This window comes from Heptranchias perlo, chromosome 19, assembly GCF_035084215.1.
Source record: "Heptranchias perlo isolate sHepPer1 chromosome 19, sHepPer1.hap1, whole genome shotgun sequence".
NCBI lineage: Eukaryota > Metazoa > Chordata > Chondrichthyes > Hexanchiformes > Hexanchidae > Heptranchias > Heptranchias perlo.
The window spans coordinates 9620423-9648239 of NC_090343.1; the positions used below are offsets into that span (position 1 = coordinate 9620423).

Here is a 27817-nt window from a genome sequence, read left to right on the forward strand (position 1 = left end):
CCTGAAGCTCTTCAAAGTTGAGGGTGTCGATTGGAGAGATCAGAATTCTTTGCAGGGTTTCAGGCACTCTGCAGGAAAAATTTGCACCCCCGTGAAAAATGGTGAAGCCCTACCCGCTTACACTCTGCTGTGCCTTGGCCTCTCGAGCACCATCAAGGGATGCACCTGATAAAACATCGCTCTTTTGCCAAAACAGATGTTCTAGTGGGATCAGAATGTCTTTAAATTCCAAAAAGAAAGCAACAATTTGCAAGTCTAAGTAACGCCCATTTCTTTTAATCACTCCTTTAAAAATAAAACCGAGGGAAAACCTGCTTTACACAAAGGATTAGAATTCTAAACTGCCCTGCTATCGGAGAGTGAAGTCTGACGGAGAGACTGGATTTCGAGTGCTGAGCATTTAATGAAGTTATCCTTGGACCAAGATCGTGTATTTAATTGTTTGTTTGAGTTACATTGGTAACTCTGTGGGAGTGAATTGAAAGTGATTTTCTCTTCCACCCGCCTCCCCCCATTACAGTTTTATGCTTTCATCAGTTATGTACACTTGACTTGTTTTCTCCTCTCCCCTTCTGTCCTGAAGACGCTGACTCGTCACGGGGGTGTTGGTTCCATGCTGATAGTTCCTTTCTGGTACTTTGCCTTAGTGGCTGTTTTGTTGGGTGTGGGGTATTAACAACCGACCCTGATCCTTTACTCATCTGGCATCAACCCACCCACGTTTCCAGCAGGGATTGTTGGAGTGCAGTGCGGAGCGTGGGTACTGGCTGATTCTCCTCTCCCCAACGCCAGGACATTAAGGCCAATTGTAGCCCCACCCACCACCGCCGCCCTAGTTCAGCTCAGCACAGACCAGGGGTAAAACACTGGAAAAATTCTGGTACGTATGGCTCAGCTACTCACTGCATAAAACTTACTGAGCTTTCAGGGGAGGTGATTCTTTTTAAAAATTTCCTTGTAACCCATTCCTCCAGCAGCATTCCCAGTGCAAGCCAGCTGCTTGGACACGTACTGGGCTTACCCTCCGATTACACTAACCGTCTTTACAAAGGGAGACAGGAAACGATTGGTCCCTCTTTGATGTGTTTCCTCTGCTTCCCCCCCCCCCCCCACCCCCGGCCGTAATAGGAATAGATCAGAAACTAAGAATGAGGGAATCGCAACTGCGCGCCCATTTCTTTTCCACTTGTCACTACAATATGTTAGTGTTTCATTACAATGTGTTAATGTTTCCTTACAGTCTCACTTGTTTATTTTTGCTGGTGAAAGCACTTGGCCTGCACTCACTACTTCCTTCTGTCGGCTCTGATGATGTTTCCGTCTGGGATGTCTAATTTTAGCTGTCATTGACCTGGGATAGGAAGCTTGTGGATGATTTGAAAGCCCCCAAAACATGAAGCATAGAAAGGGTTAAGTGCAGGGACCAGAATGGTGTTGCAGTCCTTGATAAACCATGAGCTGCGCTTTCACCGCACGTTGGCATTGTAACGCTGGCGCTATCGGCAAGCTCCTACCTTTGTCTCATTTTTGTCATTTGTGCTATAAGCACAAGTTACACCATACTACAATTATAAATGATGTAATTGCCTCCTGCAAAAACCTCCGAATTCTTGACATCCTCCATCCCCGCCTCACCACAACTCGCCTCCACCTCCGCCCCAACCCTGCCCCCGCCTCACCACAACCCACCTCCACCCCAGCCCCACATCCACCCCACTCCCACCCCACCCCCACCAACCCGCCCCACCCCCACCACCAAAACCCATCTCCACCCCAACCCCATCACATCCCACTATTACCCACCTCCAATAACTCGCTGTCCCCCAATGCACCAAATTCAAAATGCTCATTTAAAACCACTCATGACCTCTTTTCTCCACCCCCCCCCCCCCCCCCCACCCCCAATCTCTGCAACCTCCTCCAGCCTGATGTCCTATCCCATGGTCCTCTGACTCTGGCCACCTGCACATTCCATTCTCTCTCTCTCTCCCACCATCGATAGCAAATCCTTTAGCCATTTTGGGCCTGCTCTTTGGAAGCCCCCTCTACCCCCTCCCAAACTCCTCTGACTCACTACCTCTCTCTCTTCAGCTTTTAAAGCCTTCTTCCTACCTACCTTTTGGCCATGTTTTTGGTCACCACTTGGTGTCCATTTTCTTCTGTGTGAAGCATCTTCTCCAATCAGGGCATTAGGTAAACGCAAGTTGTTGAGATTGAACCAGTCTCTGAGTGATATTGGCTCAGTGATTTGTGCAACCACTTTGAGTGTGAAGAATGTCCTTAACTGTTTGTTCATTTAATTCTGTGCGCAGATCCTGGCTGTTTAATCTCGTACTATGTGGAGCACTGCAGGGTATTAAGCTCCTGAACTCAAAGTTGACTGAAGTGCTATGTCTTTCTGTTTTCAGAGTGCCTGGGGATATAGATGAGGTAAATGCACTCAAACTACAGGTTGACCAGTGGAGGATCCCAGACAACCTTGCTGACCCCCATATACCAGGTAACAGCCGTTGTAGCCCTTAATTATGACATAATTTGGAACAGGCTTGAGGGGCTGAATGGCCTACTCCTGTTCCCATGTTCCTGTAATTTATAGGTTTTATGCTAGTTGAATTAATCCTTTGCAAGTGCCCTATTTAGTCTACAGAGTCAAACCAAAATTCAGTCTTTCCCCGGGGGAGCCAGAAGGGTTGGGTGTCTGTAATTTAGTCAGCAGTATTCATATTTTCCAATAATAGACATCCCTAGTACATTTCATAATTACCCTACTGATGAATATATACATGGTGCATGTGGGACCTCTTGTGGTAGTGAAACATACTGCGTAAACTTGTTTTTACGCAAGGGTACAGTAGTATATTGGAGAGAGAAACGTATGGTTAACGTTTCAACGTATCCCTATGCCTCTCCACAGATGCTGCCTGACCTGCTGAGTGTTTCCAACATTTTCTGATTTTATTTCACATTTACAGCATCTGCAGTGTTTTGAATTTTACAGTAGTATAGCGTTAATGTTTCTGGATTAGCCGCCCAAAAGTTGAGTACAAATGCCACCACAGCAAGTTGTGACACTAAATTCAGCAAAATCTGGTAAAATTTGTTGACTGGCACCAAAATGACTATGAAAGCTTCCAGATTGTTGTAAAAACCCAACTGGTTCACTAATGTCCTTCAGGGAAGGAACCTGCCACCCCTACCTGATCTGACCTACCAGTGAGTCGCGTCCAGTCCCACACTACCTCGTTGACTCTTAATACCCTCCGCTCATGACAAAGGGCAGCTAGGGATGGGCAATAAATGTGCCGATGCCAGTGTCACCCACTTTTCGAGAACAAATTAAAAAGAAATAATGTTTGAGACAGAGGAGGGTAGGAACTGGGACCCAGTTCCTAATTTGATTGTATTGTAACTGCAAACTGAGTTGAATTACTTATGGTCATCTGGGAAACACTACGCAGAAAGACAGGATGTCATATTTCAAAAAAAGTATTTTTATCTTTCTAAACTGTTCAGATAATTAAATAAACAAGTACAGAATGCTCTGAACAGAGGGAAAAGAAACAGCTGAAAAACATGCCTAATAAAGAAGGAAGAATGTGTCAGGCAGCGGAAATCTGGGGCTCAGTCCCATCACAAGTGATGATCTGTACTTCATTTGAACTCGGATCGGTGATTTGCTTGTAATTTTGAGTTTAAAAGCTCAAGCTGCCTGATGATTCAATGGGCTGGTGAACTGTGTCATGTGGTACTGATCCATGCAGGCCAGGGAAGTCCCAGCTTTGATCCGCGCTCTCTGCTGCGTTACCGAGTCTCAGCTGGAGTGACAGTGGGTGTGCACAATTGGCTTCTGGCCAGAAGGAGGGAAATCGGGCCAAGAACCACAGACCTGATCTCTGATGAATGACCTCTTGCTGGATGTTGCACATGGCAGCTGAGGGCAAAGTCAGGTGGTGCCCGCTTCGAATCGGGCCAGGTTCACGCACGAACAAACACTTGGACGAGGTGTTTGGAAAGCTGCTTGCAGCCGTGGAGCTGTGCCCCAGCGTGTCTGTCGCTTTCTGTGCTGTGCCCCAACTTCAGTCATTTCCTGTTGCTGTAACCCAGTGGGAGTCAGTCCTTCGGTTGTGGGCGAGGGGGGGTGGTGCAGGGGGAAGATTTTATTTGAAGCTTAATATATTTCTGAGGTTCGTATTGAGGGGGGGAAATGTTTCATTTTGTTTTAAGGTAAGTTACTTTTGTTCTTTTTCCTTTGGTCGCCCAATGTCCCAACCCAGAGGATAGACAACGTGGTCGATGGGCTCTGCCTCTTTCTCCTCAGAGCGGTCCTGGAATAACTAGTCCTTCCTCCATGGAACTGTATGCCTTCAGGGAAAGGAAAGATGAGAAGCCCATCTTCGCTCCCGGTGCAGAGGTGCCTGGGCTTTGCTAAGACTGGGAATTCCTAAGAATTCCTCACATGAGGTATCGCAGGTGTGAGATTGCATCCTGACGTCATGTTAAAACACAAGTGCCCCTTCTGATTTAGAATGTCATTTTGGGCGTAGACCAGTGAAAAAGGTGTTGATCTGAAAAAGATCAGCAGGAGGTAGGAGGTGACCTGTCAACTAGATTTAATGTTGTTAGCTACCGGTAAAGGCTGGTGTTCTTTCATGAAGGTTTCCACCATAATCTCTAATCTTGTGTCTGAGGTGAATGGCTCCTTTTCTCATTGGGTGTGTTTTTTTTTGCTACTCTGCTCCTTTGCAGCCTCCCTGCTGAAGCTGTGGTACCGGGAGCTGGAGGAGCCTCTGATCCCACAGAAGTTCTACCCGCAATGTGTGAACAACTACGAGAACCCTGAGGCTGCTGTTGCTGTTGTCGCTTCTTTGCCTGAAATAAACCGCCTTGTCCTTGGTTACCTCATCCACTTTTTGCAGGTAGGTGTAGAGCCGGCCGGGCCTCTGGGCACAAACCTCTGGTGTAGATACGTGACCAGGAGCGGTGGGGTGAGCGCGGAGCGATGCACAATGCCGGCAAACGCTCAGGATAGCCCACAGTGTTGCAGGCTGGATAGAGAACTGTTGGGGGAAGTAGGAGTTGGGTTAAAAGGGACATTTTCAAATTGGTGGACAGTGACCGCAGTGGAAGCAGATTCATCAGTAACTTTAAAAAGGGAATTGGATAAATACTTTGCAGGGCTATGGGGAACGAGCAAGGGAGTGCAAACCCGTAGATACTAACTGTGGGAAACTGCCTGGGCCTTATGAATTAAAATGGGATTCTAATCCCCTCAACATTTAGGTTCTTCCAATATAAATTCTTCAATTGTATTTATTTTTCATTTAAAACAAAATGAATGATAAGCAGCACACTGTTGAATTCATTTTTTGGATGCAACTTTTTACGCAGGGTGGTGGAAGCAGATTCAATGGTAACTTTCAAAAGGGAATTGGATAAAATACTTGAAAAGGCAAAATTTGCAGGGCTATGGGGAAAGGGCAGGGGAATGGGACCAATTGGATAGCTCTTTCAAAGAGCCAGCACAGGCACAGTGGGCCGAATGGCCTCCTTCTTCTGTGCTGTAAGATTCTATGATTCTAAGTGCTGCCCCCCCCCCCCCATGGATTAATGCTGGGGCCCTAGCTTTTCACTGGCCTGGATTTGGGAATAGATGGGAGTATTTTACAAATTTGCAGATGATACTAAACTAGGAGGTATAGTGAACCGTGACAAGGAAAGCAAAAAATTGCACAAAACAAAATAGATAAATTAAGTGAATGGAAGGAACAATGACAGATACAGTTTTAATGTAATGAAGTGTGAAATAGTTAATTTTGGATGTAAGAACGGCAAATAGGAATGCAGCCTAAGTGGAGAAGCGGGTGGGGGTGGTGAGAGAGAGAGAGATTTGCATCCAGGTGGATAACTCATACAATATATCTCAAATATGCAAAAAGCGATCAAAAAGGGCTTCCAGCACAGGAGCTATAAAATCAAGGAAATGTTATTGCATTTATAGAGAGTGCTGGTCAGCCCTTACTTGGAGCACTATGTTCAGTTTTGGGGGTCTCTCTGGAAGGATATACTGGGCTTGGAGAAAGTCCAGTAACAATTCACCAGGATGATGCTTTGGATGAAGGGTCGGAGCTATAATTAGAGATTAGGTAAACTTGGGTTATATTCCTCGAAGATGAGATGGTTAAGGCGTGGTCTGATTGAGGTGCAAGAATTGACAGGATAATTAGGGAATGACTCTTCCCTCTGGTAGGGAATCCAGAACAAGGGGGCATGATCTTAAGAGTTTCATCTAAACTGATTTTAAAAACTCAGGAAAAACATCTTCACAAACTTCCTCAGAAAGCTGTAGATGTAGAATCGATTGGAGTATTTAAAAAAGAGATAGATACTTGGGAAGTAAAGATATTGCGGGATAGGGAATAAGGGCAGGGTATTGGGATTAAAAGATTAGAGCTGCCAAGGTCAAATGGCCTGCCCAACTCAAAGGACCTTAATGAGCCAGTTTTACACCAGTTTACCACCTAATTCAAACTTGTTAAGGTTGAGTAAATAACCATTTCTGTGGGATTTGAATATTCATAAGCCATACGATCCACTTTTTCTGGTGATTCATACGTGTGGTTTTATTTCCACAAAATGTTCTCCTTCTCTCTCCCCTCAAGCCAGTGACTCATTCTGGGGTATAGTTCCGCAGACACCTCGAGGGTGATTTTAAACCCCAAGAACGGGTGGGTTGGGAGCGGGTGGGAGTTGAAAATAGTTGTTTTTGGGGTCGCGACCGCAACCCGGCTTTATTTCTGGGTTTCTCGGCGCGGAAAATTACAGGCTTCCCACTGGGAATGCAAAGTCCGAAAATTTTGCAGTTGCGACCCAAAAAAAACCAACTGTTTTCAACTCCCACCCGCCCCCAACCCGTCCGTTCTTGGGGTTTAAAATCACTCCCCTGGTGCCCTTCAGTACCTCTCTTAATAGCCCATTCATCATGTAATAAGCCAAGACAGTGAATGTTGGCAGGCCATGGGAGGGTGTCACAGCTCAGCATAATCCAGTAGATTTACCAGTGTGGATCGCTGGATAAGAACCAGGAGCAAGATTTTTATTGCTGCCTTCCATAGACTGGGGCCATCAAGGCAAATTCTAAAAACCCAACCCCCACCCCCAGCTGCTGCACTGGCCAGATTGGCTAAATGTTTTTATATCGAGGCAAACTGTGTGGTTTCACAAAAACAAAATGCACCCCTGAAACAAGAGTAAACAGGCAACTCGTGGCACGAGCAGCCTTTGAATTTCTGAGAGCCCCGGCAGCTGGCGTTTGACTTGGGGGGAAATAGATGTTTGTTAAAGTCACAGAGAACATCGGGAAAACTGAGAAAAGCCCACTTATTAAAAAGTTGAAATTTCAAATTCTGAGAGTTCAGACATTTGCTTATCGTGACTTTTTTTTCAAAACAGATTTTTGCACAGCCAATTAACGTGAGCAAAACCAAGATGGACGTCAACAACCTCGCCATGGTGATGGCTCCAAACTGCCTGCGCTGCCAGTCCGATGACCCACGGGTTATTTTTGAGAACACGCGGAAGGAGATGTCCTTCATTCGCTTGCTAATCGTGCATCTGGACACGAGCTTCATCAAAGGTGACCTGTGAGAGGCTGTGGGATACGTACAGCGGCCTGCCCGACAGAAACACGCCCGTCTTCTTTTGGCAGTCCCTTTTGTGTGTAGTGCGTGTGTTTGTGCTCGATTCTTTTCTCCCCCCCCCCCCCCCCCCCCACCCTCCTCTTTTTTTTCAGTAGCAGGACAATCATGGTAAACAAAATATTGCCTCAAACTGCAAACTGGTACTGGAACAACAGCACAGAGCAACCCATTAATGCTGTTGGAATCCAAGTTACATTTCCCTGCACAAATGGTGCAGACTTGAATCCAGGGAGGCTCTGGGACTGAAGGACTACTGTGTCTGAGGTGTTGTGCATGGAGTTTATTTTCCAAAATCTTCAGCCAAAAATGATAACTCATTCAATTCAGTCCGTGCGCACGGCCATTTATTTCTGTGCTGGTCAGAATTAAAAGGTGCCACGTTATGGAGAACGTCAAGCCATCAGTTGGGTCATATTGTAATGGTCCCCCGAGATATACTCCAGCTAGGAAATACGGTGATGCTTCACTCCTCAAAAGGCTGAGGACGGAACAGCCAGATCTCATTGCGTTGCACTTTGGGGAAGGGGGTTAGTGTACACGGGAAGGCCCCAGTTCCGACTTCTTGTATGACTGAGCATTGCAAATGTGAGGGAAACTGGGAGGGTTTGTGCATATGTGACTGGCTACCTTTGTTTTGTTTTGAGAGAAAGGAAAACCCAGTGTTTTAAATGGGGGATTAAAAAAGAAGTGTGACTCTTTTTATTTTAAAGAGAAGTTTGATTGTTTAAAAAAGAACATAGTTCCAGCAACACAAACTAACACTAAGGTATCAGCCTGCATGCTTACTCTTCCTTCACTGGAGAGAAACATATAAAAACTATTATAAAACTATAGCAGATGTTTCAAATACCCTGGTGTAGTTGAGAGACTGAATGTTCCGATTAATTTTGTCCCATGCTGTGTTTCCTCCATACCACCCCCCCCCAAAAAAATCTAAATCCTGGTTTTCAGATGGTACAGGATAGATGGAGTATATATATATATAAATGTGTGTGTGTGTGTATATTCTATATTTTCTTTTTATTGGGCCTGTTTTCCTGCTTAACCCAACCCTGAATGGGGGTTCCCTGTGTGTGAAAAGTCTGTCAGATTACATTGTCAGGGCAGTTGTACCCTCCGTTGCATCTGGTGAATAAGTCCCATGTAATTTTAATGCCCTCAAAATTTAAGGCGTTTGCATCATTTCATGGTTTACTGAAATGTTGATGTTAAATTAGAAGTGGTGCTTGTATTCCATATGTTACAGTACATGGTACTGATGCTGGATATTTAACATTCTGGCTTCGTTCTAAACAAAATGCCATCTGTGAAATCCCCTTTCCCATGATGATCTGGAACTGATGGATGTGGTACCGACCAGAGCATATTATTTTTTTTAAAAGATAGAAGGCCCTGTTTTTCATTTCTGTTCTAAGTATCTGTTTCTCGACAAAAAAAAAAGTGAGGATTGTTGGTCTTTAAGGCACTGGCTAATTATTTCAGCTCATGTTTTTCTCTGATAGACTCTCTGGAGTCTTGAAGGAAACAAGTGCAACATCTCTTCTCATTGCGAGCGCATAGATTATTTTGTCCTTCATATAAAAAAAAATCAGCCCCAAAACCCACAGGAGTCTTCAACTATGCGATGGTAGTTCCTGAATCGGAGCTTTAATAAAATAAACATGCTAGGAGATCACAAAATATTCTTTGAGGTTTGTGAAGCCGAACTCGTGGCATTCAAATTGAATTTAGTAATTAAGGAAATAAACCACAGGCCCAGTAGATTTGGACATTTTGATTAGAGTTAACCCAAAGTTTGAGAGCATCTGGTTTTATTCACGTTTTTAAGTTTAATCTTTGCCATTTGATACTGAATTAATATATATTTTGTAAATATATTTCCTAATTTAGAAATTGGTCCTCAAACGATTAAGAGATTAAGGATGAGTAAAAACTGTTGATATCCAGTGCATTAACTGGGATGAGGCTGCTTTGATCTATTGATTTATTTTTTAATATAATAATGAGTATTGCTATTTTTAGCATCACATGACTTGGGGTGTGGGGTGGGAGTTCTATTTGTCTGCAATTTCTTAAAGTATTCACCCCTCGTTCTGTCCAGTCCCTGGTTGAGAGAATCAGGTGATCCAGTTTGCACACAGTTCCACACACACCAACAATGCAACTTGATCAACCCGAGGAGCTGTGGATGGGGTTACACCAATTTCAGTGCACTCACAGCTGCTGAACTCATTTTTTCTTTATATATGTTATATATATATATAAAACATATGGCAGTGCTGCCATCTCCATGGAAGTTAGTACATAGATTGCAGGGTTACTTAGTCAGATCATAGAGTGAGGTTACAACTCCCGACTCTTGACTTCCTTTTGCGAAGCTTAAAAGCAAAATGCAAATCTCCTGTGAAGACCACAGCTTGTGTTGGGGATGGCAGATTATACCACCTGAAAGCCAAGCCAAGCTTGGATGGCACACAACACCAACCGATGTGAAATAGCTGTGATCATGCTCTCTCTTTGCTAAATATAAACAGAGTAAAAGAAGCTGCTTCCCTCCAGTTTTTGAATAGGACAAATCAAATCCAAACTCTCCACTCATCGTTGGGTGCATGTTGCTACTTGTCTGCAGTATAGCTACATCAGTTTTACTTTGCTTTGGTTTCCTCCTTGGTTGTGGCTCAGCATTTGGTAGCTGTTCTATTTTTAGGCTGTGGTTTATTGATGCTGGATTGCAAATGTCTGTGTCTTGTGTCTAAGCCGTGTGTTGATGAGTGAGACACGTTGGCCTGTTCCCTAAATTTATGTTGCGAGGTTTGAAGCGTTAAATGAGATTGTGTTTGTGTCCTTTTAGTTCTAAATCCAAGGCATGGCTCTCAAAATTTGAACATGAGAACGTTTCAAAGTGCTTCACACAGAGAGATGTGTCAGTTCACAATGAGATCTAAATGAACAACTTTTTATTTTCGGTGAATAACCCATGGAAGGAGGGGAACTCCTTAAGGGAACACAATTGCTTTCCTTTGTAAGATTCAGCCAGGTGATGCGCTATCTTGTAGCTCAGTGTGTCACAATCTGTAATACTTTTCTAATTGAGAAATTTTAGTCCAGAGCTTGGAGACAGGCACCATCGATATTATTGGTCCCATTAAAAATGCGTTTATTAATTTTACTGAATTTACAAATCAATTACATTGGAAACATTTTTTATTTAAAAAATCAGTCAGAACATTTCTCTTCAATTTGTTTTTGGATTATAGGATTTTTCTTTCTAAACTCCACTGTCTAAAGTTGACCCAAAAAACCCCAAGATGGTCCCCACATTTATGCTCCATACGGCTGCTGGGCTGAACTCTGAGCCAAGCCCAATTTTGTTTAAAAGGCAGAGTTAGTCCTAGCTCTTTAGTGACCCCTAACCAGAAAATCTGGCGTGGTGATGTGGCACCGGCACTGCCCTGTGCTGTCTCGATCTGTTATCTGATTTGGAACGGTCAGCACAAGTGTTTACACTTTGCTAACTCTAGATCCTCTGGAGTGGACCACCTCCTGCAAAGGTGCCTGGTTCTGTAGCAAGTTGGGGGTGTGAGGAAAATCGATGGCAGGTAATTCCTATTCCGAAAGTGAATTCTCTTCCCTGCCCCCCCCCCCCAATTGCCGCTGCTAACCTCCCAGCTGGCCACCTCAACCTCCCTCCCTGCCACGCCCACCCCCCCCCCCCCCCCCAGGTCATCTCTTCCCTCTTTTTCCCCCCGGCCGCCTGTCCCCCGCCCTCCTTCGCTTACCTGAGGGCCGCTGCATCGCCAGCAGCCCAATCTTAAATCGCGCTTCGCTTGCAAGCTGCCTGTTGCTCTCAGCAGCTCGCTGGCTCAATGTAAATGAGGCCCCAGGCCCAATATCGGGTGCACCTCAGGCCTCCCCATTCAGGCACAGGGGATTGTACCCTGTACCACCGCCCCCCACCCCGTGCGTGCCCAAAATTAGGCATGCCGAACTTTGTAGGCCTATGTTTTTAAACAAACAAGATTGAATAAGATGACCAGTCTGATAATACTGCTAAGGCTTCAATTAAGTCAATTTCACTTCCCTTTCTCCACCCACCAATTTAATCTCTCTGGGAGCCTGTAAGGTTAAACGTTTAACAAGTGATCTTCTTTCAGATGTGTAATTTTGCAGTCCACACCCCTTTTCCCTCCCACATTCTCTTTACTGCCAAGGCTAATCTGTTAATGTTCATTTCGGCAGCAGAGTCTAGCCGGTGTAAGTATCAGTTTCAGTGGCCCTAAGGTGTCCCATTTTTGTAAAAATAGAAAAGAGAACATTTCCAAATAGATGGCTTTCTGTATTACAGCTTGCTTTATATGTAGTCCTCAAGTTTATATTCCTGACATATAACTGTACAAAATTTACTTTAAAACCATTCTATACCTAAAGGAGTGTGTGCTCTAACCTTCAGTAACTGGGCACACAGGGTCTGCTCTCTGGGAGGGCAGGTCTGTGTATAATTATATACCGTAAACAACAAGAATCATCACAGTGATGGAGCTAATTGCCCTGGCAGTGAACATTACTTTTTAATCTTTTGCCAAACTGCACACTTTTATTGGTAGCAGAAAAAAGGTATTTTTCTCCTCTCACCTCCCTCCACCACCCCCCCCCCCCCCCCAAAAAAAATTACTTTTTACACTTTCCCATCTGAGAGAGCTGGAAGGCTGCATGTTTCCAGGCTGCTCTGTGATTGAGGTGCAGGGGGACAGGTGATTCTGTCGACTGTTTTGCTGCAAGCCTCTTTCTTGTGATCTGGCTGAGCGATCAACTACTCTAGTTTGTGTTGAGGAATTGTAGTCACAAACCCACATCTCCAACCAACCTTGGTGCATCGAGCCACTGCAGAGCAGCTCCTTTGTGAGGCTGTTATTCTGTCACCAGGCTCACTGATCATGGGCTTTTTCTTCAATGCGCCCTAAATTTCCTACTTCCCTGGAAAAATCCCACGTCTGCTGACGTGTGCACTGAAATGGCTTCCATTGAGAAGCTTCACAAACTTGCTCTCCCAATGGGCAAAAGCACCACCCAATGTTGCACTGAGCCATACAGGGAAAATAAGTCCAATGTTCAGTTCCTACTGTGGGCTACATTAGCTGATCTAAGCCAGTACAGTAGTTTGGGCACAACGATTATCCTTAGTGGCCCCTGGGCTAGAGAGGGGAACGATCAGCCAGGCGTTCTCGCTCCTGATTATTCTGCAATGACCCCTGCCAGACTTGCTCATGTGCAGACATTGCGTGAGAACAGGTTTAGGCTTGGATATGATGCCCTCTCAGGTTGAATAGCTTCCAAGGCTGAATAGCCTCCTGACATTCACTCACGGTCTAGGATGACTCAAACGAGGTACCAAAGGGCTGCAGATGTCCAAAGAACGAGCCTCCAGCATGAGTTGGTGCTTTTAGGAGAGGAAGGGAGAAAACAGGAAGAGAAAAGCTCCATAATTGCCCCTTGAAATGGCTCATTGTGCCGTTTGTGAGAAATAAATCTATAATCCTATTAATCTGTCAATGTCGGACCACCATGATGGAGGGGGCGGTGGGGGGAAGAGAGATTATTTGTACGATACATATTTCTGGCTGCAACAGCATTTCCTGTTCTTTATGGTGCCACATGCGTTCCAAGAAAGACTTTGTGTAGCTGAATAAATACCCCCGTTCGTCATGTAAGGTCATTCAATTCTTTGGAGGTACTAAATTAACGGGGATTCACATAGATGTTTCCGTGTGACTGTATACACCATGCAGCACAGTATCTGGTATTACACTAACTGAATTTTTGTAAATATAGTTTTTTTTTGCTATTTCTGTATATCAATGATAAGTACGGAAGGATTCTTAGTGATGGAAATGGTCCCCCAAAATTGAATAGGGAGAAAAGATGCTGTAAACACGCATGATTTGAGTAGCAACAGCAAAGTAAAATTAAACCTCAGAATATCCAGGTGGTGGGAATGGACATAGCCAGTGTAGCTAAAATCATCCATCATTTATTCATTTTTCTCATTTCCCCTGTCGGGTATTTACTTAAATTACATTCGTACTGTTTGAAAAGAGGTTGAATGTGGCCTAAAAATATTAAGCTCCGGGCAGAATCGACTGACTAAAAATAAGTAAACTGGGGAAGGGATTTGCCTCTGTGCGTGTTGTATGGAGACTATCTTATTAAAAGCAAAACCAAATATATAACCACTTTTTTTGATTTTGTTCTTTTTTTGTACATTGTGTCTGAATCATTTTAAATATGCATTAGTATTATTGTGTAAAACTGCGTTGTAAACTTCCATGTAAACATTGCTGTTTGTTTTTTTTTAAATGGTTTTCTTTGCACTTAGCTTCTCCTTCATGCTGTGATATGTTAATGCTTTTTGACAGGTTGTATAAAAGCAGAATAATTTTTTTGTGTACACTGGATGTTCCTTTGCAAGAGAAGTGTAAATAAAAGCTGCAAGATTCTGACTTTAAATGGTCTCAAGTGTGTGCTGATCCAAGTGTTTAATGTTTACTGTTGGGCATCTACTTTCACAATTGGGGTCTGTGTACTTGCACAACAGCCCAAAAACAAACATCATTCTGTTGCTGCTGAGATGTGCAGGCACGCAATGTAATCTTCACTTCGCCTTTCTCCCATGTCCCCAGTAAAGTATTTGGAAGGTAAGGAGAGATCCACACCTTTAATTGTTCCAAGAAGTTTTTGGCTTAGCCAATAATTATATTTAATTTTAACCTCTTCTTGATAACTCTTGCTCCACACTTAAAGCACAGGCACTTGTACCTTTCTTCACAAAGGCACGTGTTTTGATGTTACCTTTTTTCAGCTGGAAAGGTTTTGTTTTATTCTCACCCCCCCACCCACCCTTCATTTTTTCCTCTGGTCTTGCACACAAACTCCCCCTCTAGTAGAGAGTGAGTGAGTGGGTAGGCAAGCAAACCATTCCCAGATTGGGGGGGGGGGTGAGAAAACCTTGGAAGAGTGTGTCTCTATTTTTGTCCCCCTCCCTGAGGAGAAATATCTGCTTAGTGCTGCCCCATGATGCCGTAGCAGAGATCGGTGACCTGCCATTCGGGAATTACAAGAATACTTGCTCTATTGCTCCATGGCACAGTATATTGGAGCTTCAACATACTGTCCCTTTGGTCATTTCTCTCCCCCCACCCCCACCCCACCCCACCTCCAAGGAAACCTTTATTTTGATATATAAGCAAAATGAACTGTAAAGCTCACAGATGCACAGTCTCCTTGGTCATGTTTTCAAGGACGACTATCGACACATTAGTATAACATGATTGTGCAGAGTCAGTGATTTTCAGGATCTTTTTGGACACACAGGCACAAGGAAAAGAGGATTCACACCACGGTGTAAATCAGTTATGCTAAACTGCTTCCTGTCAATCATGGGATGGAGGAATTACATGGTCAATGATCCAATCCCCAGGGCCAAAAGAATTGGAGAAAATAAATGTGTTAAAATGATGCTGAGTTTTAAAGTAACTTGAGAAACTACTTCAGATTGAGAGGAGTTAATTACAGAATAGACTACCACTTAATCTAGTAAATGCAATCTTAACTGAAGTATTGAAAAAATGAATAGATTCAATGGATAGATAGGTTTTTTAGGGAGAATAGGGTACAGCAGGAGGGGGATGGAAAAGCCCAAGCTAGTACTGTGCAAGGGCTGATAGTAGGTGGTAATGGTCTTTCCTCATTCCTATTTTATGTATTTATATTATTCTAGATTATGCATAAATATTGTTGATATCACTGATGTTCTGAAAGCCACTTGTATACTCTTCCAAAGCTCCCTTGGCTGGTCTCCCATCTTCCACTCTCTAAACTTCAGCTCATCCAAAACTCTGCTGCCCGTATCCTAACTTGCCCCAAGTCCAATTCCATCACCCCTGTGCTCGCTGACCTATACTGGCTCCCGGTCCAGCAACGCATCGAATTTAAAATTCTCATCTTTGTGTTCAAATCCCTCCACGGCCTCGCCCCTCCCTATCTCTGTAACCTCCGAGAATTCTGCATTCCTTCTGGCCTCTTGTGCATCACTGTTTCTCATCGCTTCACCACTGGTGGCCGTGCTTTCAGCTGCCTGGGCCCTAAGCTCTGGAATTCCCTCCCTAAACCTCTCCGCCTCCTCCTTTCAGAGGCTCCTTAAAACCTACCTCTTTGATCAAGCTTTTGGTTACCTTCCCTAATATCTCCTATGTGGCCTGGTGTCAAATTTTGTATGACTGCTCTTGTGAAGTGCTTTGGGACATTTTACTACGTTCAAGGGGCTATATAAATGCAAGTTGTTTATACTAAATGCTGGCTCCCCTGATCGCTCAGTGAATTCATCCAGACAGCAGCTGAGCTACCCAGATCGGGAAAGTCCGAGATTGAGGTCAGTTAGCTCAGCAGCCACCACAGACCCAAGCAGCTGATGGCAGAGATGCTACAATTGACCTCAGCACCCCTGAGTTTAGGAGGTGACAACCAAGTAGGGTTCCCACTTCTGATTACTAACCCTGCTGGAAGTGGTGATGTGGAGATGCCGGTGATGGACTGGGGTTGACAATTGTAAACAATTTTACAACACCAAGTTATAGTCCAGCAATTTTATTTTAAATTCACAAGCTTTCGGAGATTTTCTCCTTCCTCAGGCAAATGTTTCAAGATCTCCTTGAAGCCTACGCATTTATACATATTGAACAATAATACATGGTGTTTACAGACTGCCCCTGCAACTGCCCGTTGCCAAGGCAATCACCGTGTTCAGACAGAGAGGTGTTACCTGCAGAACCTCCGAATACACATTCAACAAAAAAACAAACAGGGAAAAAAAACAGAGAAAAAAAAAACAGAGAGAGGCAGAAACATCCGGAAGGCAGAGAGAGCCAGCAAATGACCCATTATATTAAAAACAGATAACATTTGTTCGCTGGTGGGGTAACGTGTAGCGTGACATGAACCCAAGATCCCGGTTGAGGCCGTCCTCATGGGTGCGGAACTTGGCTATCAATTTCTGCTCGACGATTTTGCGTTGTCGTGTGTCTCGAAGGCCGCCTTGGAGTACGCTTACCCGAAGGTCGGTGGATGAATGTCCATGACTGCTGAAGTGTTCCCCGACTGGGAGGGAACCCTCCTGTTTGGCGATTGTTGCAACAATCGCCAAACAGGAGGGTTCCCTCCCAGTCGGGGAACACTTCAGCAGTCATGGACATTCATCCACCGACCTTCGGGTAAGCGTACTCCAAGGCGGCCTTCGAGACACACGACAACGCAAAATCGTCGAGCAGAAATTGATAGCCAAGTTCCGCACCCATGAGGACGGCCTCAACCGGGATCTTGGGTTCATGTCACGCTACACGTTACCCCACCAGCGAACAAATGTTATCTGTTTTTAATATAATGGGTCATTTGCTGGCTCTCTCTGCCTTCCGGATGTTTCTGCCTCTCTCTGTTTTTTTTTTCTCTTTTTTTTCCCTGTTTGTTTTTTTGTTGAATGTGTATTCGGAGGTTCTGCAGGTAACACCTCTCTGTCTGAACACGGTGATTGCCTTGGCAACGGGCAGTTGCAGGGGCAGTCTGTAAACACCATGTATTATTGTTCAATATGTATAAATGCGTAGGCTTCAAGGAGATCTTGAAACATTTGCCTGAGGAAGGAGAAAATCTCCGAAAGCTTGTGAATTTAAAATAAAATTGCTGGACTATAACTTGGTGTTGTAAAATTGTTTACAACTGCTGGAAGTGGGTGTGTTTAGGTGTTGGGTGAGGACAGTACCTTGCTTGAATGTTCTGCTGCCCGCTTCCCTGTTGAGACTCGCACATGAACGGTAGCCACTTGGGCAAGGTACCAGACAACACTTTCAAGGGAGGGGGGGAAGAAAATCAGTGAGGGAAAAGTGTAGCGTGCCATATTTTTTTGTTGCTGCCTCACTCCTGTCCCCTATGTGTCACTCCATTTACTCTGGCTTCACTCCTTTGTAAATCTGCGTAAGATATGGTTAACGTCCATTGGATTTGAGTTGGAATAAATGCGTGTCTTTATCCCAAGCTCTTTGTTACACCATTTTGATCATTTGATAGCAAAATAAGTGCTGAAACTCAGGAAGGATATATTGGCCTTGGAGGTGGTGCAGCACAGATTCCCCAGAATGATACTGGGGCTAAAAGGGTTAAATTATGAGGACAGGTTGCATAGACTAGGCTTGTATTCCCCTGAATATAGAAGATTAAGAGATGATCTAACTGAAGCATTCAAGATGATTAAAGGAATTGATAGGGTAGATAGAGAGAAACTATTTCCTCTGATGGGGGAGTCCAGAACAAAGGGGATATAACCATTGGACGCGAGTATCCTGCTAGATGTCAACCCAGATTACAGAGCTGGTCTCCACTCGCCGGGACTGTGGAGCAGGATTGGAACCCTGCAGTTTCAAACTTGGAGGTGGAAATGCTAACACAAAGCCAAGAAGAGAATGATAACCTTTCCTTATCTTCTCACCAGTGCTCAAGTGGGTGTTCAATTTAAACCACAGCGCACTTTTTACGGCTAAACATAGCGATGCCACTATTCCTAGCCAGAACGGAGATCGGGCCGTCAATCATGCCTGGAGCCCGCACTGCTGTAAGTGACTGGGATTGATTTTACGGACGATTTCTGTTTGCTGCAGCCCGTAGAGACTCTTTTGAAGTAAACTTTGTAAATAGACTTTATTTGCTTTGCTGTAAGTCCTGCCCCGCCTCCAACTCATTGTGGTGACACAGTGGTGTCAGTATTCTGAGTGTTTTTCTCATTATTCATTTTGGGGATGTGGGCGCTGCTGATAAGGCCTGCATTTATTGTCCATCCCTAGTTGCCCTGAGAAGGTGGTGATACAACCAGTGGTAGTTGGCGTGGGACTGGAGTCACATATAGGCCAGACTGGGTAAAGGTGGCAGGTTTGCTTCTGGAAAAGGACATTAGTGAACCAGTTGGGTTTTTGCAACAATCTGGCAGTTTTATGGTCACTTTTGCTGGTACCAGCTTTTTATTTCCTTCTAGACTTTTTAAACTGAATTCAAATTCTGAAACTGCCATGATGGGATTTAATCTTACATTCTCTGGATTATTAATGGAGTAACATAACCACTACACTACCGTACCCAGACTGGTAATCCGGAAGGCAAACTGAATATTGGCCTTTATTTCTAGGGGGTTGGAGTATAAAAGCAGGGAAGTCATGCTACAACTGTACAGGGTGCTGGTGAGACCACACCTGGAGTACTGCGTACAGTTCTGGTGCCCTTATTTAAGAAAGGACATACTTGCATTGGAGGCAGTTCAGAGAAGGTTCACTAGGTTGATTTCGGGTATGGAAGGGTTGTCTTATGAGGAAAGATTGAACAGGTTGGGTCTATACTCATTGGAGTTTAGAAGAATGAGAGGAGATCTTATTGAAACATACAAGATTCTGAGGGGACTCGATAGGGTAGATGCTGAGAGGATGTTACCCCTCATGGGGGAATCTAAAACTAGGGGGCATAGTCTCAGAATAAGGGGTCGCCCATTTAAGATGGAAATGAGGAGGAATTTCTTCTCCCAGAGGGTCGTGAATCTTTGGAATTCTTTACCCCAAAAAGCTGTGGAGGCTGAGTCATTGAATACATTCAAGGCTGAGTTAGACAAATTTCTGATCAGCGAGGGAGTCAAAGGATATGGGGAAAGTGGACTTGAAGTAAAAATCAGATCAGCCGTGATCTCATTAAATGGCGAAGCAGGCTCGAGGGGCCGAATGGCCTGCTCCTGCTCCTATCTCTTATGGTCTTACTGTGCCTAAAAAGGAGGAAACTGCAAGTAACTTGTTCAACGGCCCATTCGTGAGACATGAAAGTTATTTTACAGAAGGACTCTTGTAACAGCCTTCTAATTGAGCATCTCCCCCCCCCCCAATGTTACCCTTGTTCAGGACAGGTCAGTGTATCAGTGGCCAACTCCTTTGATACCATCAATAGTACTCATTGATTAACACTTCAAAAGGTTTTTTTTTGCAAGATAAAGGGCTCAGAGGGTTTAAATTATGAGGACAAGTTGCATAAACTTGGCTTGTATTCCCTTGAGTATAAAAGATTGAGGGGTGAACTAATCGAGGCATTTAAAATGTTAAAAAGATTTGATACGGAGAAACTATTTCCTCTGATGGGGGAATCAAGAACAAGACATAATTTTAAAATTAGAGCCAGGCCATTCAGGAGTGAAATCAGAAAGCACTTTTTCACGCAAAAGGTAGTGGAAATCTGGAACTCTCTCCTAAAAGGCTGAGATGGTGGGTCAATTGGAGCTTTCAAGATGAGACACAGATTTTTGTTGGGTAAGGGTATCAAGGGATACGGAACAAAGGCGGGTAAATGGAGTTGATGTACAGACCAGCCATGATCTAACTGAATGGCAGAGCAGGCTCGAGGGGCTGAATGGCCCGCTCCTGATCCTAATGTTCATCTGAACATTGCAGAGATGGATTCCTCCTCGGTGCAGAAACAAGACAAGATGTCCAAATTGGAGAATTGTTGTTAATGAAGAAAGTGAAATGATTGACTCTTTAAACTGCAACATCCTTGTGGGATTTTTTTTTAATGGGGAAGGTGAGAGATACCGGCAACAACAGATGTGTTAGGAACAGAAAGAATGCACGGCAACATGACTGACAGAAAGTAAAACCAAGATGGTTCATTTACCAGTCTGCAATCTTGTGTTGCTGCTGTGTGAGAGTCATCTTCAAAGGGGGGAGTGAAGTCTTGTGAAGATGTCTGTGGTTTAAAAATTGAGCTGAGGAGGTGCCCAAAGTGGGAAAATGTTCCTTCCCTTAATGTTAACATCCATCATTTTGATGGGCAAGAAAGAGAGGAAGAAACAATCGGATGGCTGAGTATCTGAATCCCACGTATGGTGCTAATCCATTTAAAACCAGGATGTTCTGTGGTAACCCACCGCACTCCTAACATTGTACAGTAGGGGTCATTAGAGAGCTACACTCCAGCAAGCCAAGCAGCACAGCACAAGAACTTTCTTGGTAACCGGACTTGTCCTGACATGTATTTTCCTCCATCAATCGTAATTGTATGTAAAATTTCATCAGTTCATGTGGTGCAATAAAACAGATGGATAATTTAAGGCTAGCCATCCAGGTAAACCGATCCAAAGTATTTCTATATTCACTTGCAGTAATGACGTGAACACTTACGGTGTCTGTCATTAACAACAGGTGCCAGGCAATGGCAATGTTCTGTGCTACTCGGCTTATCCAAATTAATTAACTAAAATCCTGATCCAGGCATTGCCTCATCTTCCCTGTCCCTGTATATAAATATATAGCTTCATCTTGCTTCCTGTTCTCCAAACTGTGGTTTAAAATGTGGTGAGTTTTGAATTTCAGCCCTGTTTTCAGAAGGCGAGTGGAGGCCGGCCCACAGTGTTGTGCTATTTTGAGTTGATACAACCGCTTTTTACTTATTCCACCGATTTCTCTCGCGCCTCTTTTGAAGGTGTTGACTCCTTGAATGGGTTCAGTTCCACAGATGCCAGTCATTAAAAACTAGATGTTATTGCACTGTTCATTCATCCATGTTTCACAATGCCGGCCATAGAGCAAAAAAAAATGATGATAAATCAAGACTAGAGATTTGATGAAGCCCATTTTGGGATTGGGAAGTGGAAAGGAAAATCCCTCACAGACCTGAAAAAAAGGTTGTGTTTTTCAGGTGACCTATTATTAATAATGAGATTTTCAGCATTTGCCTAGTCAGCTGTGGCACAGTGGATAGCAATCTCGCCTTAGTCCAAAGGTTGTGGGTTTGAGATTTGAGCACATAATCCAGGCTGACACTTCAATGCAGTACTGAGGGAGTGCTGCACGGTCAGAGGTGCCACCTTTTGGATGAAATGTTAAACTGAGGCCCATCTGGCCTTTCAGGTGGATATAAAACAACCCATGGCTCCATTCGAAGAGCAGGGGATTTCCCTCTGCTGCCCTGGCCAATATTTATCCCTTAACCAAGTATCTAAAACAAATGATCTGGCCATTTATTTCATTGCTGTTTGTGGGACCTTGCTGTGCTCAAATTGATTGCCACATTTCCTACATCACAACAGTGACTACACTTCAAAAGTATTTAACTGGCTGTAAGCAGCCTGGGACCGCGGAAAGGCGCTGTACAAATGCAAGTTCTTCAAAAACACGACCGTTTGGTGTGTCAACTCCTGTCTGATAACGCTGCTGTGAAGCGCCTTGGGACGTTTTCCTACGCTGTAGCAATGCAAGTTGTTTCTTTCAAAATGCTGACCCAACATGGCCATTTGCAGCATTTTAATTCCTACACGTGTGTGTGTTTTTAAAAAAAATGCAAACCCGCATCAATCACCTCGGCTATCTGATTAATAAATAATGATGTCCTGACAGCGCCTCACTCTCTTTCTCTCTCCCTCCCTCCCTTTTTCTCTTTCTCTCTCTCTCCCCTCCCTCTTTCTTTCTCTCTCCCCTCCCTCCCTCCCTCCTTCTTTCTCTCTCTCTCCCTCCCTCTTTCTTTCTCCCCCTCCCCTCCTTCTTTCTCTCCCTCCCTTCTCCCCTTTCTCTCCCTCCCTCCCTCCTTCCCCTCCCTCCCTCCTTCCCCTCCCTCCCTCCTTCTTTCTCTCCCTCCTTCTTTCTCTCCCTCCCCCCCTCCCTCCCTCTTTCTCTCCCTCCCCCCCTCCCTCCCTCCCCCCCTCCCCCCCTCCCTCCCTCCTTCTTTCTCTCCCTCCTTCTTTCTCTCCCTCCTTCCTTCCTTTTCTCTCTCTCTCCCTCTTTCTTTTTCTCTCTCTCTCTCTCTCCCTCTTTCTCTCTCCCTCCCTCCCTCCCTCACTCCGCCGGCACACGAGACTCGCTACATTTCCTTGTATCAACGTTCCACCTGGTGCGCGTGCGTCAATCAAGGAACCGAAAGAGGGGGGGGGGGGGTCGGAGGGAAACTCTTCCCGCGGCGGCGCGTTCGGTACAACACAGAGAGAGAGAGAGTGAGGGGGGGGGAAACAACAAACAGAAAGAGCGGGACCCGGACTCCTCGCGGCGTCAGAGACCAACCGGCGAGGAGGAGGAGAGGCGAGGGTGGTGGGGGGGTGGTGGGGGGGGGCTGGAAACTGCTGCCGGTAAAACGATCGTGCGCGGCTCACGGTTCTCTCTCCACCTCCCTCCTTAAACCGGCGCCCGGCACCATCGACTCTCAACACGGGCCCCCCTCCCTCAACCCCAACAACCCCGGGTGGAGGCGCCGGGCCTCGGGCAGAGAAACCCCCCCCCCCCCCCCAGACTCGACCCGGGCAGAGAAAAAAAAACACCAAGGCAAAGACTAACTTGCTTTCGATTGACTGGCACTCTCCCCATCCAACGAGAGGCGGCGGATCAGCCCGAGTAGCCAATCGGACCGGACGGGAGGCGGGACCCCGCCCACTCACTCTTCCACCCTCGGAGGAGTTAGGTTGTGCCGCGGAGCAAATCCCTCCCGGATTGTTGTTGTTCCTTGTTTATTTTGGAAATCGTTCTTCCTTTATGTTTTTTTTTGTTTTTGCAAACTCGTAATTGCAGCAACGCGGTTCAGACGGACATTTGCATTTTAGGAGGTTTTCTTTTTTTTAAGAAAAAAACCACAAAAAAAAATCAGGCTTCTTGATGGAGTTTGTACATGAGGGAAAAAGAGGAGTCGTCACAGCAGCAGCATGGATACAGCGAGGTAGTAAAAACTCCTTGAGGGAGGGGAGGGGTGGGTGGGGGGGGGGAGGGGTGGGGAGAAGGAAATGTTGCTTCGCAGTTAAGAGTTATTTGCTTTCTCTTTTTAAAAAAAAATAAAGAAGGGGGCGGGAATCGGGAGCCTTTTTATTTATAATTAAACCCCCCCCCCCCCCCCGGTTTGTTACATCGGACAATGATACAATGCGCGCCATCGTCACACGTCACAGACAGAGTGATACATGGAGCCCGAGCGGGAGTTGGGTGAGCAGGCGGCCGCTTAATGATTAACCTCACCTCTCACTATGATGTACATATTATACAATATCTACATTATGTATGAGCTGGTTAAGCTAACCCCACATGGCATGATGCATTTTTTTTAAAGGGACTCCAGGATCCCCTCTGGCTGTGATTTGTCAGATGAATTTGTATTTCTCATCATAAATGTATTTCTTTCGGGTTTATTTCTAAAGGAGGGAACCCTCCCTCCTTTAGAAATAAACCCGAAAGAATCCCCCCACCCACCCCCCCCTCTCATTTCTTTCAAATTGGACAGCTCTTTCAAAGAGCCAGCACCGGCGCGATGGGCCGACTGGCCTCCTCCTGACCTGTACCGTTCTGTGATTCTCTTCCTCCTCGCCCAGCGGCACTGGACACACAAAGGTCTTTCTTCCATATACTTCAGCTTCAGGACATTCCCCCCCCCCCCCCCGTTTTAGACTGTGTTCTCCTTGCCTCCCCACAGCCCATTTGATTGTGGGTTACAGGCAGTTTTGAGTTGACCTACTTGGTCCTTCCTCTGCGGAAGGATGTGCTTTGCCTTCGCTTGAGGCCTCAGATTGTAATCCTACCGTATTCTTATCAGTATGCCACCATAATATGCTTTTAGAGACTGTAGTTTGTTGGTGAAGGGGTTGAGCTGTGTACCATTGGTTCCTACCAGTCGCTGAGCTGGGAGTGGGCGGTGCAGCACATAAGTCAGTGTTATTTGGACGTGTGTTTGACAGGATGAATATGGAGGAGTAGAATGGATGCTGAGCGTCCAGCAGCGGTTGTCACACACGATGGATTCCTGATCTCCAGGTGCTTTCCTTCAGAGAATGGAGCCAGCCCTGGGCAGTAATAGCCAGCTCAAAACGAGGGTCCCCTGACTACTCTTTCAGCTAGGAAAATGCGTAAAGGCCCAGGGAGAGCGACTCCCAATTACTCCGTGGTAAACACACCACGTGGTATGATACGGAGCCGGACTGCAAAGGTCTCCCATTTTGATTTATTGTTCTCTGCAGCGTTAGCTGGACAGAGCTGGCGATCTACACTTGGTGTATCGTCCCCGAGGCGGCGATAACGAACATCGACCAGGGTTCCTGCTCCCCGCGTAATAGTACAGAATTGGACTCGAATATGGTGGTTCCGCCCTCCTACGGTTGAATAGCGTAACGATGGTGTATAGACTGATATGTGAATGATAACCACCTGGGGGAGGTACCAGAGAACAGTCAGCTCCCATGGAACTGCACTCCAGCAGGGAGACGGCATCTTCAGGAAGGGGAGAAAATTGGAGAGGGGAGAAAAAAATTAGTTTTTGTGACCTTTAGGAAGATGTTGGCTTGTTTGAGGTGGTTTTACAGTACAGTAGGTCTAAGCAACTGGATGAGGTGGTGGTCCAGTGTATTTAGTGTCTTAACACTTAGTGCATTTAGGGAAGTGCGTTGAGGCATTTTGAAGGTGTGATAAAACACTACATAACTGCAAGTCATTCTCCCTTTTAAAGAGTGCCTTCTGATTCCACCCTAGTCGTGGCGTCAGATCTGATCAGTGTGAGATTTCTGTGATGCCTGAAGGCATTCTGTTACCCTGCTTATTCTGGAATGCATAAAAATGCTTCTTGGATCTCGGCTGTAGATTTGATGTGGGCACAACATTCCAGCGGGCCACATTGCATACTGGTCACTTGCTTTATTTCTGTCTGATCTAGGTACTGAAATGAGGAATCGTGCTGTGCATTCTTTGTTCCTTAAGTAGTTGGACTGACCATTATCATTTGCACACTAACAGGTTGTTGAAAGCTTACGTTAACGGATGGATACCTGGGAATGGTTTTATTTCTGTACGTATGAGGTGGTACAAGCTACAGGATGCAGGGATTGATTTTGTCTGAAATGGGGCATATGGTTGATGAAATTGACACTTGTACTTGCTGAGCATGGAATGAATAGCAGATATGGGATAGTGATTACAGGGCACTTATCTAATCAAGGCATTCAGATGACATAAGCTGGGAGAGCAAACCTTGAACAGTTGGTAACTGCCAGAGATTAGACTCCTTTCCGGTCGCTTCAATAATAGAATGGAACCAGGATTTTAGTGCGTGCTCTTGTGAAATTTTCAGACTTTATTGGAGCTGTGAAAAACACCCAGCAATACAATTCTAGATTTTGGCCTTTCGAGTGATGGTTATGTGCGGAGAGCGTTTTGAGTTGTGTGACACTCGGGTGAAGTACTATTGGGTACAGGTCTGTCAGCAGAACCAAATTGGAAAGGATTGAAGTGTGTTGGCTGCAGTGTGATTGGCACTGATAGATGTGCTATATTCTGAGCTGAGCTTCCGACCCCATATCCCCTCCATCACCAAGACCAGCAATTTCCACCTCCATAACATCGCCTGTCTCCGCCCCCTGCCTCCACCCATTTGCTGCTGAAACTCTCATCCATGCTTTAGTTGCCTCCACACTCCACTATTCCAACGCTCTCCCGACCGGCCTTCCACCTTCCTCCCTCCATAAACTATAAGGATCGGGGCGGGAAAGTGGAGTTGAGGCCGAGGATCAGCCATGATCTTATTGAATGGCGGAGCAGGCCCGAGGGGCCGTGTGGCCTACTCCCGCTCCTGATTCTTACGTTCTTACGATTGGATTTCAAGAGCTGTGAATGTATGGCTTGCTGCACAGTAACGTGCCGGTATCCACATTACAGGCGTGATGTTGCAGGCTTTTCCCCCTCTTCCTTTATTTGCCTTTTACAGTCACCGTGTGTCACGTGTCCCCGGAAGAGGAGAGGTTAGATCAGGGATTTAAAATCGAAGCGAGTTGTTTTCTGCCTGGAGTGGTTGGTGTCCAGTGACGAGGAACATAATTTTTTGATCTGGCAACATTTTTTCACCGCTGATCATTGTCGGTCGATTTCCTTCATTCTGTGAACTGTGGGCAGCGTAACATCACTGTGGCTAGTTGTGCTTTGTAGACTTGTTTCAAAGAATGCAGCTGAAAAATCAAACTTTCTGTTAATAAGGCAAAATTCCCCTGAGCTTTGGAGAGCACAAACTGGTCTTAAGCAAGCTGCATACTTTTCGGTCTCTTGATTAACGTCCTGCGAATTATTTACGTACTTCTCTTCAGTCATTTATTGGTCTCTTTCTGCCCCTCCATATAATGAGTGCCATTCTCTAACCGGCAGGACGGGTATGAGACTCGCTGCTGGTCACCTGCCAAAAGTCACGGCTGACGTACATGAAAGCTTGCCCAAGAGTGACTTTGCACTCTTGGTTATTTCGTCTCGTCTCGTCTCACTTCCACGCCTATTGGAGCCCCCCACCCTTGCACAGTTTCCCCATGGCAGCACAGTGCAAGAATGTCTGGAGATTTGCATGTGGGAAAGGTTGGGGAACCGCCATGCTGACTTGGCTGAATGTCTTTTTCTAAAAGTTTGACAAAGAATGTTGTTACCGATGCCAATTTATAAAGCACACCTGAGACTTTCAGTGCTGAGGGTGCTGTATCTCACATTATGGGATGCCACCATATTTTCTACCTCTCCCAATTTTCTCCCCATCTCTCCTGAAAGGCTGACCTGGTCAGGGGTACAGTTCCATAGGCGCCACCAGTCCACTGGTACTTCGTCTTAAGCGGCCGTTCTTCGTGGGTGAGCTTCGACAGTGAGTGTTGGCTGACTGTTTTACCGGGGGGACATCACAACCAAGTTCAATCTCTGTCTGCCCCTTACGTCCACATACCCGCACTTTCCAGCAAAGGGCATCTTCCTGGTAGAGCTCCCACTGCACGTCAGCTGAGATCAACTGACCTAAAGATCGATCCTGGGCCTTTCCGGTTTGTGTGGCTTAGTAAAGAAAGACTTGCATTAATATAGCGCCTTTCACATCCTCAGGATATCCCAAAGTGCTTCATAGCCAATGATTTACTTTTGAACTGTAGTTGCTCCTGTTTTGTAGGGAAACATGGCAATCAGTGAGACATGAGATGGGATTACCTATGTCTGTCTGCCTGTCTCTCTGTGTCTGTCTGCCTGTCTCTCTGTGTCTGCCTGCCTGCCGGTCTCTCTGCCTCTGTTTATTTCTCTGTG

At 45.3% G+C, this 27817-nt stretch overlaps 2 protein-coding genes across 10 annotated transcripts in view; both read left to right on the top strand.

Annotated features, from left to right (window-relative positions):
- Window positions 1-14201, top strand: part of LOC137335137 (rho GTPase-activating protein 39-like) — a 127081-nt gene extending 112880 nt beyond the window's left edge. For all 3 annotated transcript variants that reach the window (XM_068000264.1, XM_068000266.1, XM_068000265.1), the window contains 3 exons: window positions 2409-2500; window positions 4747-4916; window positions 7450-14201. In XM_068000264.1, the coding sequence (XP_067856365.1) occupies window positions 2409-2500; window positions 4747-4916; window positions 7450-7644 (457 nt within the window). In that variant the 3' untranslated portion in view covers window positions 7645-14201. The remainder of the gene's footprint in view (window positions 1-2408; window positions 2501-4746; window positions 4917-7449) is intronic.
- Window positions 14202-22826: 8625 nt separating this feature from the next.
- Window positions 22827-27817, top strand: part of LOC137335138 (PHD finger protein 20-like) — a 58773-nt gene continuing 53782 nt past the window's right edge. For 5 of the 7 annotated variants that reach the window (XM_068000267.1, XM_068000272.1, XM_068000273.1 and 2 more), the window contains exon 1: window positions 22828-23462. The gene's annotated coding sequence lies outside the window, so the exon portion shown is untranslated. Of the gene's footprint in view, window positions 23463-27817 lie in introns of all 7 variants that reach the window. The other 2 variants (XM_068000268.1, XM_068000269.1) reach the window with 2 other exon arrangements.